General features: G+C 36.0%; 2 protein-coding genes across 2 annotated transcripts; both read right to left on the bottom strand.

The window, feature by feature from the left end:
- Window positions 1–65: 65 nt before the first annotated feature.
- On the bottom strand, window positions 66–5,602 carry LOC135696338 (protein archease-like). Its single transcript, XM_065215711.2, has 2 exons — window positions 5,454–5,602; window positions 66–615 (listed from the first exon to the last, which is right to left on the bottom strand). The coding sequence occupies exons 1-2, from the start codon at window positions 5,548–5,550 to the stop codon at window positions 206–208; spliced, it is 507 nt and encodes a 168-aa protein (XP_065071783.2). The 5' UTR covers window positions 5,551–5,602; the 3' UTR covers window positions 66–205.
- Window positions 5,603–5,737: 135 nt separating this feature from the next.
- On the bottom strand, window positions 5,738–15,890 carry LOC135696336 (sperm microtubule associated protein 2-like). The gene is made up of 6 exons (XM_065215708.2): window positions 15,421–15,890; window positions 13,742–13,781; window positions 11,775–11,843; window positions 10,741–10,881; window positions 9,652–9,789; window positions 5,738–8,948 (listed from the first exon to the last, which is right to left on the bottom strand). Exons 1-6 carry the CDS (start codon window positions 15,581–15,583, stop codon window positions 8,381–8,383), a joined length of 1,119 nt encoding a protein of 372 aa, XP_065071780.1. The 5' UTR covers window positions 15,584–15,890; the 3' UTR covers window positions 5,738–8,380.
- Window positions 15,891–15,959: the final 69 nt, after the last annotated feature.

Below are 15,959 nucleotides of genomic sequence, written 5' to 3'. Positions count from 1 at the left end.
AAACAGGAAAATTTGGCCTGAAAAAGGCCAATCTGGTAAACCTGTGCTATTATATCACTGCAATGCTGTTATCTCATCACAGGAAGGTGATGGTAATATCTAAATTGGTTACGAGGCAAGAACCTGGAATGTCTGGAGAATATGGCACGAAAAAAGCTATATCAAAATTATGAGCAATCCTCATAACCTAAGGTTTTCGAATACATCAGATATCTACGATTACATATACGTCATTGGTACTACTATTATCATAAATTTGCATATTAGAATAGGTAATCGCTTTTATCTCAGTTCCTTGGGGATGTTTACTCAAATCAAATGGTTCTCCACGACAAATTGCTTTAATTTTGAAGTCTTTATTATCAAATTCAATTATTTCAACTTCTTTCGAAGTAAGGTAAGGTTCTGCACAAAACAAAAACAGGACTTCATCAAGAAAATTAAAAAGTAATGACTCTAGATCATGACCTTCAACATTTACTTCTTCTTCTTGGCTTATTTCGACGGATTCTAAGTCAGTCATGTAGCCTGTCATTGCCACTGCAGAAAACTCGAATGATTCTTTTAATGTCTCTCCCCAAGCATGAATCTGGACATCAGAAGTATGGTCAAGGTCTAACAAAATAAAAAATCTGTTAGAATATATCATCCAACATGATTAAAAATGAATATATCTTAAAGATCATACTCTATATGGGCCCTCTTATAGCCTTATTCAGAAACTGTCACAACTTCACTTGGCAACTTTCAAAATCAGAATACCATTGTTGCAAACTGGGTGACCATAACTTCACAACTGGAGGGTGGAAAGCAGTATTAGGAAGAATTTGGATCACAATCTCTGATGCTTGATGATTTTACTTATGAATCAGCTTTTTTGATGCCAAAAAAGAAACTTGTGCTGCATTCTGCAACTAGTCGGACTACACATCATTAGAAAGTGGTGTCTTAAGCAATGTAAAATGGAATTTATTGGAAAAAGTATCTTTGATTCTTTTCTTGGAACCTAATTTCTACCCAACAAGGGTGAAATAATAAACACTGAACAATACTAAGCACTTGGAAAATACACCTGTGTTGAGGAACATCATTAGAGTTTATCAATACTTATTCTTCAAAATCAATTTGGTTTTAAAAAAATGTTGTCCATGACTTGAATTTGGCTGTTGAAAAAGTTAAAGAAATATTTCAAAGTTCAAGAAGCAACCAGTCTACTTGCTCATAGTGAATGTATGAAGTTGTAAGACACATGTGAAGCTGAGGCCCCAGAAATCATAGAAACCAGTTACTTTGTTCATTCCTCATGTCTTTTTAGTATGGGCCTCAGATAAACCATGGAGCATTTTCTCTAAGATTATTGTTTATACTTAAATTGTATTCATTTGTTTCTGCACTTACAATTTGACTTTTCTAAATATTTGAGTTGATATATGCATGTTACACAGTCACAAAAATTGTCAAGGAAAGTTTGACTGCTAAAACTATTCAAACTATCTGATTTTAGTCACTGTATTGTACAATTTAAAGCAGAGGGCCAAAGGTTCACAAAAATCTTCACTATAGACCTTCAAGGTTGGTCACACAGTCACATATTAGAATCAGTTATCCAGCGGAGGAAGCAACTACTGAGGACCCTAAAGAGGTAATTGTCCAATGTATGGTCAAAGATGGTACATCACCAGGATCTGTGTGGTATTGGCCATCTCATGAAGATGGAATCAAGGACTGTAAGGACACACTCCCACGACTGTATGGTTCAATGAAACCTGAAATATTATTTGAAGGGAACTTTTCCCTGTTTGGGGAGACATTAAAAAGAAGCATCTTAACACTTTTTGATCAAACTAACTTTTTACATTTATTTTACTTTAGTTAATGTTGTTTTAAAGTAAGAAAGTAATTAGCAAGGACAGGGCTGGAGGACAGGAGCCATGAAATGTTTGGCGCAAATTCATTGCAGGAAATTGTTGCCCTTTGCCAGGAAACTTTTAGAGTGAAATCTTCATTGCTTGATTTTAATATTAACATTGAATTTATGTTACTCTCTTTCTATGGAACACTGTTTTCTTGCCCTACATAAACATTGTATAATTTTTGTTCTGCAATACTAAAAAAAAATGAAGATTAGCTTTAAATATACTGATATTACCAGCGTCTGTTATATCAAATTTCCAGCAATTTGGGCATGATTTTCAGCTACTAATTTAATTCAAGCAAGCTAAAACAAAGCTCATTTCTCTTTTTACATTAGCCATTCTAGATAAGTAGAAACACTTAAAGACAGCCAGTCTTGTTACATCAATTGTATGGAAGGTGAACATGCCCCAAAAGCTGTGTAGATGTGCCCATTATTATTCATACTTTTCCACTGGCATTCACATACATTTTTCATTGCTAGGTTAACAGAATTTAAATGTTTTAGGAAAAAATATTTGCCTCTAGCACCACCCCTGATTTTAACCATTGACAAATAAGATAGTATTCCTACATGTTGTATGAAAAATGAGTAGCAAACATGAAATCCAGAGCAAGATATAGGATACATAAATTTTTCAACAGTATCTAGTTTGCTAGTACTGATATGAAATTAAATTTTTGACTTTCAGATATACTAAATTTAACCTTGAAAACAAACTGTGAGTATGTTCAATTACATTCTCCTTGATCATCTAATGCAGTAGAAACAAAATGATTGCTGGTCGAAAACAAATCAAGCAACTTAAAATTCACTTTCAGTGGCCAGAAACTGTCTTCAAAACAGGACAATACAACTCAAAACCCGGCTCATACTTAACCATCAAAGACTAGTTTAGTTGAGCTGTTTGCAAATACTTACCACATTAATTATCCATCTACACATGTATACACTTACATGACAAAAGTATTAGGACAATCACCTCAAAGCAAATGTGGTTAACCCTTTGCTCAAAGAACAACATAGAAATCGGTGGAACATAACGAGATTGCTGGTTGAGTTTTTTAATTGCAATTTACCCAATTATAAAAATAAAGATACATTTTCTAATTGTAAAAGATAGACTTTTTTAGACAAGTACAATTTGCTTTATCTTACATTTTGTTGGATGACTTCAGGGATCTGGCAGCCGCCATTTGCACTGGAATTCACTGAATGAATTTTGCAACGAAATATCTTGGGATACATTAGGAAATCTCAAGAAAATTCTAAAAGAGTTTATTTTTGGTTTTAGAAGATTTCATTTTTTGGACTTTTTTCATGAAAACTAGTTGTTTTCAATTACATTAAGGCTTAGACTTTGATAGGGTTGTTGAAAGACCATTATGTTATTGTTTTTGAAAATTTATGTCACAATTGCAGCATAACTAGGTTTATTGTCCTGCTTAAAAATAAAAGGTCTTTGCAAAGAAACATTACTTGTTTCTGTACTTGCCTGGGGACTTTCCACAAATAAATATTCATCCGGACAAAATATTCAACATTGATTGACTTCGCACACAATGCCAGCTTGCATGTGCTATTAGGCCCAACCAATAGTCGGCCTGCCCTGGCCTACCATCAGGCCTGGTCGTTTGTATTTTTGTAGGTGAGCTGTGAATCGCTCCCCTCATTTGCTGATGCGAGCTAAATCAGTAACACATAGAATGTACTTTTAAAGACAATCGAAGCCCCTTTAGCATCTGTCGGTTGCCTTTAATAGCCTCAGTCAGGATAATGCTGTTTTAATTTGTCTTTCAATTTGTATTTGCTTTAACCATGACTTAGGCACCCCCTTTACTTGAAGTTTTTAAAAGAACTGACTCTTTCAGTTCCATGTAAAGCTGGCACAACACAAAAAGAACAATTCTCTTGCCAAACAATCTTTTTGTTGTACAGAATTTGAAAATGGCTTTGAAAAACAAATTTTGAAACAAACTTAAGTTATTCATCTAGCACTCTTCGGAGTATAAAATGTCCGAACATAGATGGAAACTCTATGCTAAAATACCCAGTTTTGGATGGAAATAGGCCAATCAGAAAGTTTTGTTTCTATTGTTGAAAGGGACCTGCTGTTTTCTTATATCCCCCAATCTACAATTCCTACCAATTTCTTCAATTTTCCTTTCAAAAACATGCCTGTTTTCTTAAGATTGAAAGATTCTAATTGCTACAAACGTACCTTTCGCTTAACTATCCTTATCCACATAGATCAAAGTTTATGCCTATAATAACAAAACCGCCCAACAAGCAAAAAGTTGATTGCAAAAGATGCAATGATGGGAGAAATCACTGTTACAAAAATTGTATGTTTTCAGGGTTCTCTGAAATCGAAAAGGGCAAATGAATGGAAATTTTAGGGGAGCAATTCTCCCTTCGTGTTCTATTTAGAAGAGCAATTCATGGCTCACCTCAGGTTGCGAGGGGAAGGTGGAGGTGAGCGCAAGCTATTGCTCGCCTCAAGTGGCCAGGCCTGTACCATTCTTTTAATTTTAGTAGGCATTGTCAACTTATTGTTCTTGTAAATAACATGTGTTGTAGACTTGCTGCAACAAAACTTTCTTGCAGTTTCAGGAAACAAATGAAAGACTAGTCCCAAAATATTTATTGCTTCTCATCCTCCTTCTGGTCGCTTTTGTGTTTTCGGCATTGAAACTAAAACATTTATATTTTTCATTCCTCCTGACATTTTGTTACTTTTCTTTCATTGAAAGGTAGGAAATAAACTGAATTTGTTAGCAGATGTGTCAACCCTCCCGGTTCAGCCGGGAGACTCCCGATTTTGACTTATTTCTCCTGGTCTCTCGGTTTTTTAAACTTTTCTCCTGGTTTCAAAGATGTCTAGCAGAATAGAATGTCTAGGAGGATTTATCACCGAATGTTCGATTGAACTGCTCATGTTATGTCTCAAAGACAGGTCCATTCATTGTGTATGTTTTCTTTTTACAGAGGTATAATTAAGATATAATGGTCACATTGACTTCCACATGACAACTTCTTTTTGTTAGTGCTTACTGATTAACAAAAAAGTACTAAAAGTTATCATGAAGATAATTCTCATGATCACTTTTGTCATAAACTGTTTGCCGAGCACAACATTTTATCAGGTATATTTATTCCCCTAACAAATTACTGTGATCTCCCTGTTTTTGACCAAATATCCCTGTTTTCCTTTAGGAAAAATCTAAAATCTCCAAGTTTTGAAAATTTAAGGTTGACAGGTCTGTGTTTAGGAATCGCATTTTTGCTGACGCCATTTTCTAGAATCCCGCCAAAACAGCAAGATTTGTTCAATCAATGTTAGAATGCTAGCTTTGGAGCCGCCATTTTGTTATTAATCGTCCTAATACTTTTGTCGCGTAAGTGTACATAAGGCATATTATAACGGTGGTGACAACATATTTAACTCGACTCGGTCATGTCTGTTTTCTTTTGTTTCTTATACACTTTATCAATGATGTTATCATTAAAACACCAATAAATGCAAGTCAATAATTACATTCATATCCTGCTTTTGAATCGTCACATAATTGACCAGAACACTGACTTTCTTCTTCTTTCGATTCGTCAATAACATGATGCATTTCATCCGCCATTTTCAGTCTCGATTGGAAGTAGACTTATTCAATTCAATAACGATGGAAACGAAAAGCTGTTATCACATGACTAGGAATGCAGTGGCTATTTTACTTTTCTGGTATTCTGGAGCGATAACCAAATAAAAATTTTCTTGGAATTCTGGAGCGAAATTACAACCTTATTTAGAAAGGATTGTGTATTGAATTTTGGATTATTATGCCTTTCCAGGAGTTTTGATATTATGTTTGCCACAACGCGGAACAAGGTGAGTCTGCTGAACCGACAAATGACCAGAGAATATTTGTTGCTACGGGGAAATCCAGGAAATTGCACTGTATGTTGATTTTAGACAAGAGTGAAACATAATTTTTGTCTTGAATCTGAGTTGATTCTGATCTAAGATGCATCCAGGGCTGCTGCGCTTGTTTTTGGGTCTGTCCATGATTTTGGCAGATGGATTGTTCAACGTTGTTCTAATAACTATCGGAAAAGAAAGTCCAAATCATAGATACTTGTGCAAAGAAACTGCAAATCATACAGTTAACTCATCAAATCACTTAAATGATGAAATATGCTGGAACTGGAAATTTGATTCAAGGGGCTCATGCATGTTTAACTTGCTGTTTGCCTCGACCATTTGCCTCCACCTGACAATATTGATCTTTTTCACAAGCTCATTTTTAAAATGTCTGTTTCCCGAGCTGGCCCTGGTTGCCCAAAGAAGCTTGTTCTTTCGATGTATTGGGCGTTATTTCTCAGTTGCACTAAATTTTGCTGCCTTTGTTGTTGCTGCAGCATTGCTTGTATATGTAGGGGTACATGACAGTTCTAATTCCCAGTGCAAAGATACTGGTCATCTGTGGAGAAACTGTAAGGACAAGTCCAATGCTTGTTGGGTTTTTGCAATTTTGTGTCTTGGATGCTTTTTTTCTTATGCTGGCGTTTTGCTCAGTGCACATGATGCAAGAATGATGTATCTTGGAAGAAGAGATTTTGAAGAAGAGGAGCAAATCTACCAAAGATATGTTGATTATGATGCTGTCAAAGATTTGGACAGTTACTAATTCCACATAGCGGACTTGATTCATTTAATTTTTGAAAACCTTTTTGACAAGGTAGATACTAACATGCAGTTCAGAGAATCATTGAGCCTTCACTGGTTGATGTCTCATTCTAAACATTTTATTAATTAACCTTTAATATTTCAATGATTTTTTCTAATCAGTTTCAGCCAATTATTTTAATTTTGCTTTAAATCCATTGCTAGAATTGTGAGATTTGTATTTAATAATGGCACATCATTTTTCTCAGTAATAACCTTTTTTAGCTTATTTTTCTGACCTTTTATTTTAATAATGGTTGCCCAACTCAACAACCAACTCCCTTTTCACCTCCATTCATATTGTCAAGTCCAGATAATACATTACTATGAAACACTTCTTTTAATTTTGACTAACTTTTACCCAGCTATAACTATAAGCAGGGGCATAGAGATGTGTTAAAAAGTGATGTCCCAACAAAAAACAAAGTACCACAGGGTGGCCTTATCATATTAGACAAAATATTATACATTTTGAAATAATCATTACCTCAAAAAATCAAAACATTTGCTGGTTTCAACAAAAGATCTGAACATTGCAATATAATGTGAGTTACTGTTTCTTTATATTTTCATTAGCAAAATATGTCAGTATAGGAACATTATTAATTGTTAACCATGTGGAAGGAAGAATGAAAGAGTTTAAACTATTTCACAATTGTTGTGAATAACGTTGCACAAATATAAAATGTTGTAAATTAAACTGTTATTTTTTTGAAAATTTGAAATAGCCTTTTAGTTTAACTTCTTTATACAAGAAGTTATTAGGCTTGGCCAGGTAAATATAGTTATCTTGCTGAAACTGCAGACACCCTTACCTAAACAGTAAGCCAATACTTCTGGAGCTGAAAAGGTGGAAATTGAAAAGTGAAAACTAAGCATCGATAGAGTTTAGCAATGGTAGAAACTTGTTTTGGCAATAAGCACCAATTTATTACTCTACTTCTGTCAAGATTGTGTTGTATCTTCTGGCAGGATATTGCTACTTATTTTAAGTGAAACATTTGTGTGGATTGAGTTGAAATTATTGCTCCCTTGCTATGAAAAATGAGAAATTTCCACCACTTAGTAAGCTAATTGGCTACTTTGTGAGCAGTCTGTAAGTTACCCAGTACAATTGCAGAGGAATATGTTGGGAACACTAACGTATTTTTAAAGCATGGCAGCAAAACCTTTTCCTTTAATAATGCAGATTGGCATTATCTAAAAAACTTGATGGGCAACTCACATTACCCTAGGCCTATAATTTCCTACAGACTGGAGCCTCCACTGAGGGTGTTTCAGTTGAGAGGGGTATTGAAACGTGATATCTTTTATCACTGTGGGCATCTTAACAACAATGAAAACTGTAGAACTCTACATTTCTGCTGTAAGAATCCCTCTTTTATTCATGTACAGCTTAGAGAATTAACAAAAAAGATGGTAGAATATAAAGAGAGGCTGGCTGCATTTAGAACCTAATGACTTTGGCTCCTTATCAAATGTTTGGGAAGTTAAACAACAAATAAAGACAGAATTTCATTCTTTCATTCAATATTAGCAAAAAGTAACGTCTTACAGGGTTATTTACAATGGCAAAAAATGTGAAATTCAAGTAGATATGTATGCGTTAAAATGGTTAAAATATTTGTTATTTATAAATATAAATTTGCTAATCAAAATTTATTTCGCCAATATTGGCTTGGCATTTGTGCTATACGTTCCAGGAAATCTATACTAATATCTAACTATATCTCGTTTTTACTAACTTACGAAGCTTTCAGTCGAGTACTTCGCTGTACTGGTTGGGAAAGTTCATTAACTCTTGATGAAATTTTTGCCCGTTTTGCCGAATCTCGAACCTTAAAGGCATCCGGATTGAACTGAACATGATCCATAGCGTCTCTGACAATAGGTTGTGATAATAATTTCATGCGCTCTGTTGTAAAAGTTTTAAGAGCGGTGCGCGGGATTTTCCATTCAACGTCCCGATTCGGTACAAAACCATCCGGTAGTTGTTTCGGTTTGGACAATTCCTGAATTCTCCCACTAGCAGCAGCTGTTAAGGTTGATTTCCTAACTAACCATATAGGGTCTCGTATATGGCCCTCTCTTCTGTCCTTCGGACGAGCTAAAATTTCCGTCCGCGCGCTTGCGTCGCCACGACGGGCGTTTGCAGAAACCGGCCACTGAACATCTCGGCACGGAATGTAGCTAGGATGAGTCTTCTTGGGCTCGGCCAAACGAGAAACCTCTACCCTCTCCGCGGCGTTTTTCGCCTTGTCGCTTACTTCCCATATTGGAGAGGATCTTCCACAACCCAGTGTGTAATTGGCCCTAATAAACAGAATGAGGTTTAAAACCAAAGAAATACTAAAATCACGTTATCCGGCACTCCGTTTACGAGTTTTTTATACCTTCTTGGGAATTGCAGACTCTTGGATTAAAATAGTGGCAATACTTCGAGAAAACATATGAAATTTGTCCAGAAATGTCAAAACAAGCCTCCTATTTGCCAATTCAACATTCTATAATCCATTGGCAGATTATGGAACAGCAAAACTAACTTTGATTTAGGAAAAATGGGGCGCTTCTGGTTCAGGGTAAACATAACTTCATTGGAGATACTAAGAAATACTAAGAAAAATTAATTCGCATTTTATTTCAATGGCCAGGTCTGTTGTGAAAAACAGCAAATGTTTTTTTCAAGGCAATGGTTTTTTCAAAATGTATAAAATCTCGATCTGGACAAGAATGGTCAGCATAGGACAACCTTGTCTTTTTTTGGTGAATGAGCACAAGTGTTTGGAAACCAGTGAATGCATTTCATTAGTTTTTGTACTTTTTACAAATCCAAAGAGGTACTACATTGCTCGTTATAAAGGGCGTGATTTCCGGAAATTGGGTTACATTTTCTCTAATAGCCCAAAATTGTCAAACAGCGACGGTTTCTTGTTAATGAAAACGAAAATAATGGATAATTTCGAAGCTAATTGGTTGAAGGTCCAAAAAACAATGCAATTTTCGAACGGTATGTTACCTGTCATCTCGGTATCCCGCGGGAACAGTTTTGTGTCTCGACAGAATGTCGACTCTTTCTGAGGGACTGCCTTTCATTGCATTTGGACTGACTTGCCATATCACCGAAGATCGACCGCAGCTGTACTGAAATTCAGGTCTGTGGGAAAGAATTAGCCATGCCTCGTTTACACTCATTTCTATGAAAGCGACTATGAATATATACAGTAGTGAGATTTGCTTAATTTTCCATCGAACTAAGTGCTCGAAGTTTCTTCAAAATGTCTTAATTTTTTGGGAAACAAGAAACTGACTGTAGTACAATCTTTCTGCGCAATAAAATTGTAATGAATAACATCCCACAAAACACGTTGATACATTAGTTGAGCTTGTATGTCATGCATACAGTAATCGCACACATTAAAGGACATTATCACTTTCAAAAAGTAAGTGCAAGCCACGTCATTCTGAAGCTCGTAGACTCGGCTACCTCTTTCGTGTGTTATCAGAAAGAAGTTGTAAGAAAATGTTTAGCTTGGTGTTGAGACAAAATGTGACAGATTGGAATATAAATCGAGAAAGAATGTCGCAGTGCCATAAAACTTGAATGGGTAGTGAAGACCTTTGAAAGCCCGGGTATAGTGGGATCCTACAAATTTAATAGGGTCCAAGCTCTCTTTCGCCACTGATTGGACGGACAAATCTCAGTCTTTGCTCTGTGCAGCAAAAAGACAAAAATGGCTAAAAAGATCTAGGTGGAAAGCCCTTAAAATTTTGGTAAAAACGCAAATAAGAGAACGCTTAAAGCGATATCTCCACACTCAAACCGCGAACCCCTTGCTACAGAATCCCCCAACAAAATAGATTTTTATTTCGGGTAAGGGGCTCGGCAAATCTCCGCTTTTCAAATCTTAATGCCAAAATTGATAGCCTAACCCAAATCTTGATAGACAGTAAATAAATAATCTTAAATCAATATAATTTTGAAAAGAATAGCAACCACAGACAAAACTTCCACGTCTCCACCTTCCTAGCGTCGATTGGATACAAAACATGGAAAAATCAATTTAGAGTCTTCCCTGAGGAGATTCTCCAGATACGTGCAACTTACCGACTACATTTTTCTGGATTATTTTCCTGCAGATTCTGTTTGCTTTTTGCTAGCATTTCTATTCTCTCACTCGCGTTTGCTTTCAAAGCAGCTTGGTTTAGTGGCCACATCGGCTCCTGATTCCCCCATACTATCTTTTGCCTGAAATATCAGAAAAAGGATGACTGCCTTTTCTGCACAAGTTGAAGTAGTTTCGAATGCAAAAACTATAATCACATATAGGCACTTTGAAACTATGAACCCCTACCGACAGAACAATTCAGAAAATGTGCTGCATTCTCAAAAGGAAAACCATTATTTTTGTCTAGACAAATCGTTTTTGCAAGATTTCAAAGCTTGTTCGATCTAGTCAGATGGCAGTACACCTGAAACAGGGAAAATCAATAAACTCAAGGAGGACTTACACTTACTTCAAAATGACAATAAAAATATTCTAACGCTAGTTTTAGTTGTTCAGTTGGTTGCAAGAAGATGATAAAGAAATCATATGAGCAATTAGATGGGGGTAAGCCTTGTAATTTCTACAGTTTATTTTAGAGGGGTTGAAACAATAGGGGAGATCTATAGAATAGGTTTGAATGCGAAGATTCATTTAGTACATTGAGAGACTTTAGTATTTAGCCAAGCAGTTATCAGTACTAAAATTAAACAAGCTTATTAAACCACTCCACGCGACAAGCTCTACCCCTGATCAGTGGCGTCGCTTGACCTTCCAGACTAGGCGGGTTGAGAGACATAGATGGAGAAGAATTTAGGTGCTTTTTCACCTACTGATAGATGATTTTACCGATGCACTAAAGTTTTTTTAGACAGACTAAAGATTTACCGACGAATTCGTGAAGAATGGGGGGAGGTGTTACACCCCCGCTAGCTACGCCCCTCCCCTTGATGAATTGACATTTGACGTCCTCTTCCCTTATTTAAAATACATTTCTTTCGAATGTTTCGTATAAAATATAGAGTGTAACGAACAGAACAGCGGAAAGCCTTTTCTATGAAATTGAAATCAAATTATGAATATTTAATGAACCTACCCATAGCTTGTTAACCATTCAGCTTTTGACATCTTTGGTTTTGCAAGCGAGTCTGCTCGACTGCGGCTTCTATGACAACAAAGAAAACTATTACTGGCAGGAAAACCAAATAAATCGATGGCTCCTTTTTCTCATCAAAGTTTCATTCGAATTTAGTACAGATAAGAATTTCAACCACATGGAGTAACCAATTCAAAGAAATTTTTGAAACCAGAGCGATAAATCAAGCGTCAAAAGGACAGCTGTATAATAAACATGCAATCAAAACTGTGTCACAGCAGAATAATGAATGGAGACAGGCAGTGCCCCATAACAGTTTATTGTAATTGCCCGCAACTCGCGCGCGATAGCGCGCGAGTGAAGGGCTTATAGTCTGCCCCGCGTATAAGTAGCATATGGAAGCTTCAGTTCATGTTGTCAGCACTTTTTCAGCAGATTTTGTCACTTTTCTGCTGCCATGACAACTGTCAATCAATTTCATTGTCAATCAATCGGCTTTGTCGAGGAGGCCGTTAACCGCCACCTCTTTGTGCGGAAGGGAATTATCTTCGGAGCGTTGCTCTGCCAAGACTCTGTTAAAGGCCTTCGGTTTTTTGGCACGAAAACGGTGCTGCATCACAGCTCTGTTCTCCGCAATGGATGGAAGTTTTGATTCGAAGTTTTGGGAATCAAAACCAGTCGAATGCCACACTTTTCTCCCAAAAACTCGAGACCGTACGAGCAAAAGTTATGATTGTCGTGATTATCGAAAAATAAATGTCAAACCCTCGAAAAACTTCATGATTTTCAAAAGGGCGTTGGACTTAAATCAAAGGCAAACTGAACACCAAAAATTCTTGATAAAAAGAATAGTTTAGCATCAACTAGAGCAGCTGTTTTTATAGAATTGTGAAAACCCAAGATGGTGTCTTCTTCGAATATCCTGACCTACATTTTCAAAACAATCATTATCAAGGAACTAATTGTTTGCGGGCAGTACTAGCAAGAGCTATTTCTAGTATAATTGTTGACATGGGACAACCAGGAAATCGTAAGAAACCTTGAACACTGATTTGGTGTTGGGAAAATCTAGAGTATCAGCTACTAAAGACAGGGCCACTCAATTGTTCAGAAATCTAACAATAAACAAATTGTTCATAGCTCATTCAAGACTTAAAATGACTGCCCACACATCAATATGGTTTTGATAATGCATAGACAATGGAATCAGGAGGTTCAGGAAGTGCAAATCCTCTCCAACATTTAAGAATTGGAGGGAAAGTTCCTATTTGTAGCTTGCCTAGATACAGTGGTACCCCATTTAGCCTTCATTTACCCTCACTTTTAAATACTAATAAATCTATGTGAGGATGATAAAGGGCAATACTGCTGCTGATAGTCACATAGCAATATCATGATGAGGAATGGATAATGGATGATAAGTGTTATGCTCAGGAGTGTAGAGCTAGGGGCTTAGGGGAATGAGCCCCCTTTGTAAATGCTAAGAAGTACCCCTTTTTTATTTCACTATTATTTCTCTAATTTGGTCAAGGCCTCCTTGTTTCTAACTTAGCATCACATTCCTTGTTGTGTTACTGCTCATTATAATTATGTTTTTAATAATGATGATTTTAATAATGACTGTGAGGGTCAATTGGGAAAGGATTTTGTGATGACGATGGTGACTCTTTCCATGGACATGTTTACAATTTTTCTAAAAGTCTTCTCTACAGCAGTGGCGGAAATTCATTTGTCAAGTGGGGGGGACAATGCCCACAAAAACTAGCAATTTTGCCGACAAATGACATAATTTTACCAACAAAACCGACAATTTAGCAAAACCTGGGGGCGGTTGCCCCCTCCCACAACCCTGCAATTTCCGCCACTGCTCTATAGCATAGTATATTTTTAAGTATTTCATGCTTTTTCAGATATTTCATTTCAAGCTAACAAACAGCTTCTGCAAGTAAAGAAAAGTTAATTCTTACCTGCTGCTTGGAGCAGTATCAGGCTTGCTATTTGACCCATCTGCAAGAATATGAACAATTCTATTCAAAGCATTGAATAAAAGCAATAAAGATCAATGGTCCTCCAGAGGGGCCCAGAGTAGAGCTCTGATCCAACAGCGGTGGGGGTGGATGTGGTGATGTTTACATTCAAATCCACATATATGTTTCCCAGTTAAGTGCAAAATTATGATACTTGCATTTGGTGTTGTGGACCCTTAACAATTCCAGGGTGTGTGTAGATCAAAGAAAGTTTCTATAAATGATTTGAAAACTATTAAAAATTTGAAAACTAATTCTATTTCTTGAAGGGATTCAAACTATATTGTCTTATTTGGCATGTCTCACACATAAATGCCTAAAAGGACCAAATCTCTGCTTTAAATATTTGGTGTGGGTGACTCTGTAAATTCAAGTTTTTTGTTAAAAATTATAAACATTTTGCGAAATATGATAATTCTATTTATTGTTGACTTTTGTTGTTATAAAACATCACATATATTGGGGTTAAAAGAATCATGAGGATTTTTCATGGTTAGCTCATTTATATGCAGCTTTTATTGCTAAATAACATTCAAAATCAACCAACACAGTATAATCAATTAACTTTACATCAACAGCTTAATTTGAAAATAAGAAAAGTCTTGACTAAAAAGTTTCCATATAGTCTTCAGAGAACAACAATAATTTTAAAAACTCCAGAAAGAAATTTTATGGCAGTTGGCTTTTAAAGATTTAGAAAAAATACATCCTTCAGCAGTATTTTCAATGAGCAGTATAAAGGATTGACCTTGAAAATATAGAAATTCCTGTTTGTTCCTTGCACTTTATGGCAACAGGTTGACCATGTTGAAAGTCTCTAATGACAATAGGTGTAATAACACCTTCTAAATTGTTCTATTTTGTTCACATAAGTGATGAAAACGTGTGAATTCATTGTCATAAGCAAGGTTGTTAGCTTGGTGGCTATCTGATAATTGTCACACCTTCTTTCACTAAAATTCATGGAACGGAAAAAGGTAGACACTTACTGTGATCTATCATAACTTTTAAGGGACGATAGCAGCAATAACGTGTGACTACCCCACCCAGAAAAGAGAAAATAGACTTTTTCTAATGGTTTATAGATAAGCTAAAATAATATAAAGCTCTACTTTTCTTGAAACTTGTGCAATTTACACACAATCTGAAAAGAATATTTTTACAAGAGACAATACACGCGATTTCAATAGGGATAAAATAACCTGTGAAAGAAAACACAATCTGTTACTTAGGAAATCAGAATTCTCACGAAACATCAATAAGTAAGGCTTGAGATTGAAAAGAATTGTGATGTTTCCAACTGATTAGCTAATCTCTTGTACAGATGATGACAACAGCTTGGGACGCCTTGAGGAACTTCTATTTTATGGCGTTTTATTTTTATAAATCCTGGTGTTAGGCCTTATTGAGACGCGAATGACATTTTTTAAGAATGCAGGATGTCAAAGATTAGGTTGCGTTATAGAATGATTTTATTAGTATAAGCGCCAAGAGATGAAAACGTCAAAGGTCTGAAGCACCGCAAGGCCCAGGCGGATTTATCAAACCAATGCGGACATGATACAAGGCCGTTTTAATTCAACTTAGTCAAAACATGAATAAGCTTTATCAAGACTTACGTGTCTTTGATCTGTCTTGCTCAGAATAGGCCATATTTTTCGTCTTATAATCTTCTGATATCCATCGAATTCCCAAACTTACGTGGTCGGCCAGTTTACAGCTCTTGCATTGGAATCTAACCACATTGTCAGGATCCAAACAAAAAAGCGTCACAAAAACCATGGCAACACTTAAGCCAATAAGAATAAAGGATTCGAAAAATGTATACGAGGCCGAGGGCTAAACGGAAGTTCAAGGGCATCTCCCGCCAAGATATGGTTTTGTTGTGTTTTGTGTACTGTTGTATGATAAAATTAGTTTCTTTATGTGCAGATCAGACATATAGATTAAAGAAATACCGTTTGAGTAAGGTTGTTTGCTATAGTGGTAGTAAATTGTCAGCAATTACCCCTTTTCTTCTATGGATTATTTTGCTAATAAAACTTCAGGATGAGGATTGAAATTATATACATTAGTGAATTCAAATTTGTGATTTAACATGATTAAATGCAACATTGTATAGCATATTGATTCATCGATAATAATTAAGAAAAATTCG

Source organism: Rhopilema esculentum, chromosome 14, assembly GCF_057945365.1.
Source record: "Rhopilema esculentum isolate cy_ngs chromosome 14, ASM5794536v1, whole genome shotgun sequence".
NCBI classification, from domain to species: Eukaryota; Metazoa; Cnidaria; class Scyphozoa; order Rhizostomeae; family Rhizostomatidae; genus Rhopilema; species Rhopilema esculentum.
This window is presented reverse-complemented; position numbering and strand designations above follow the sequence as displayed.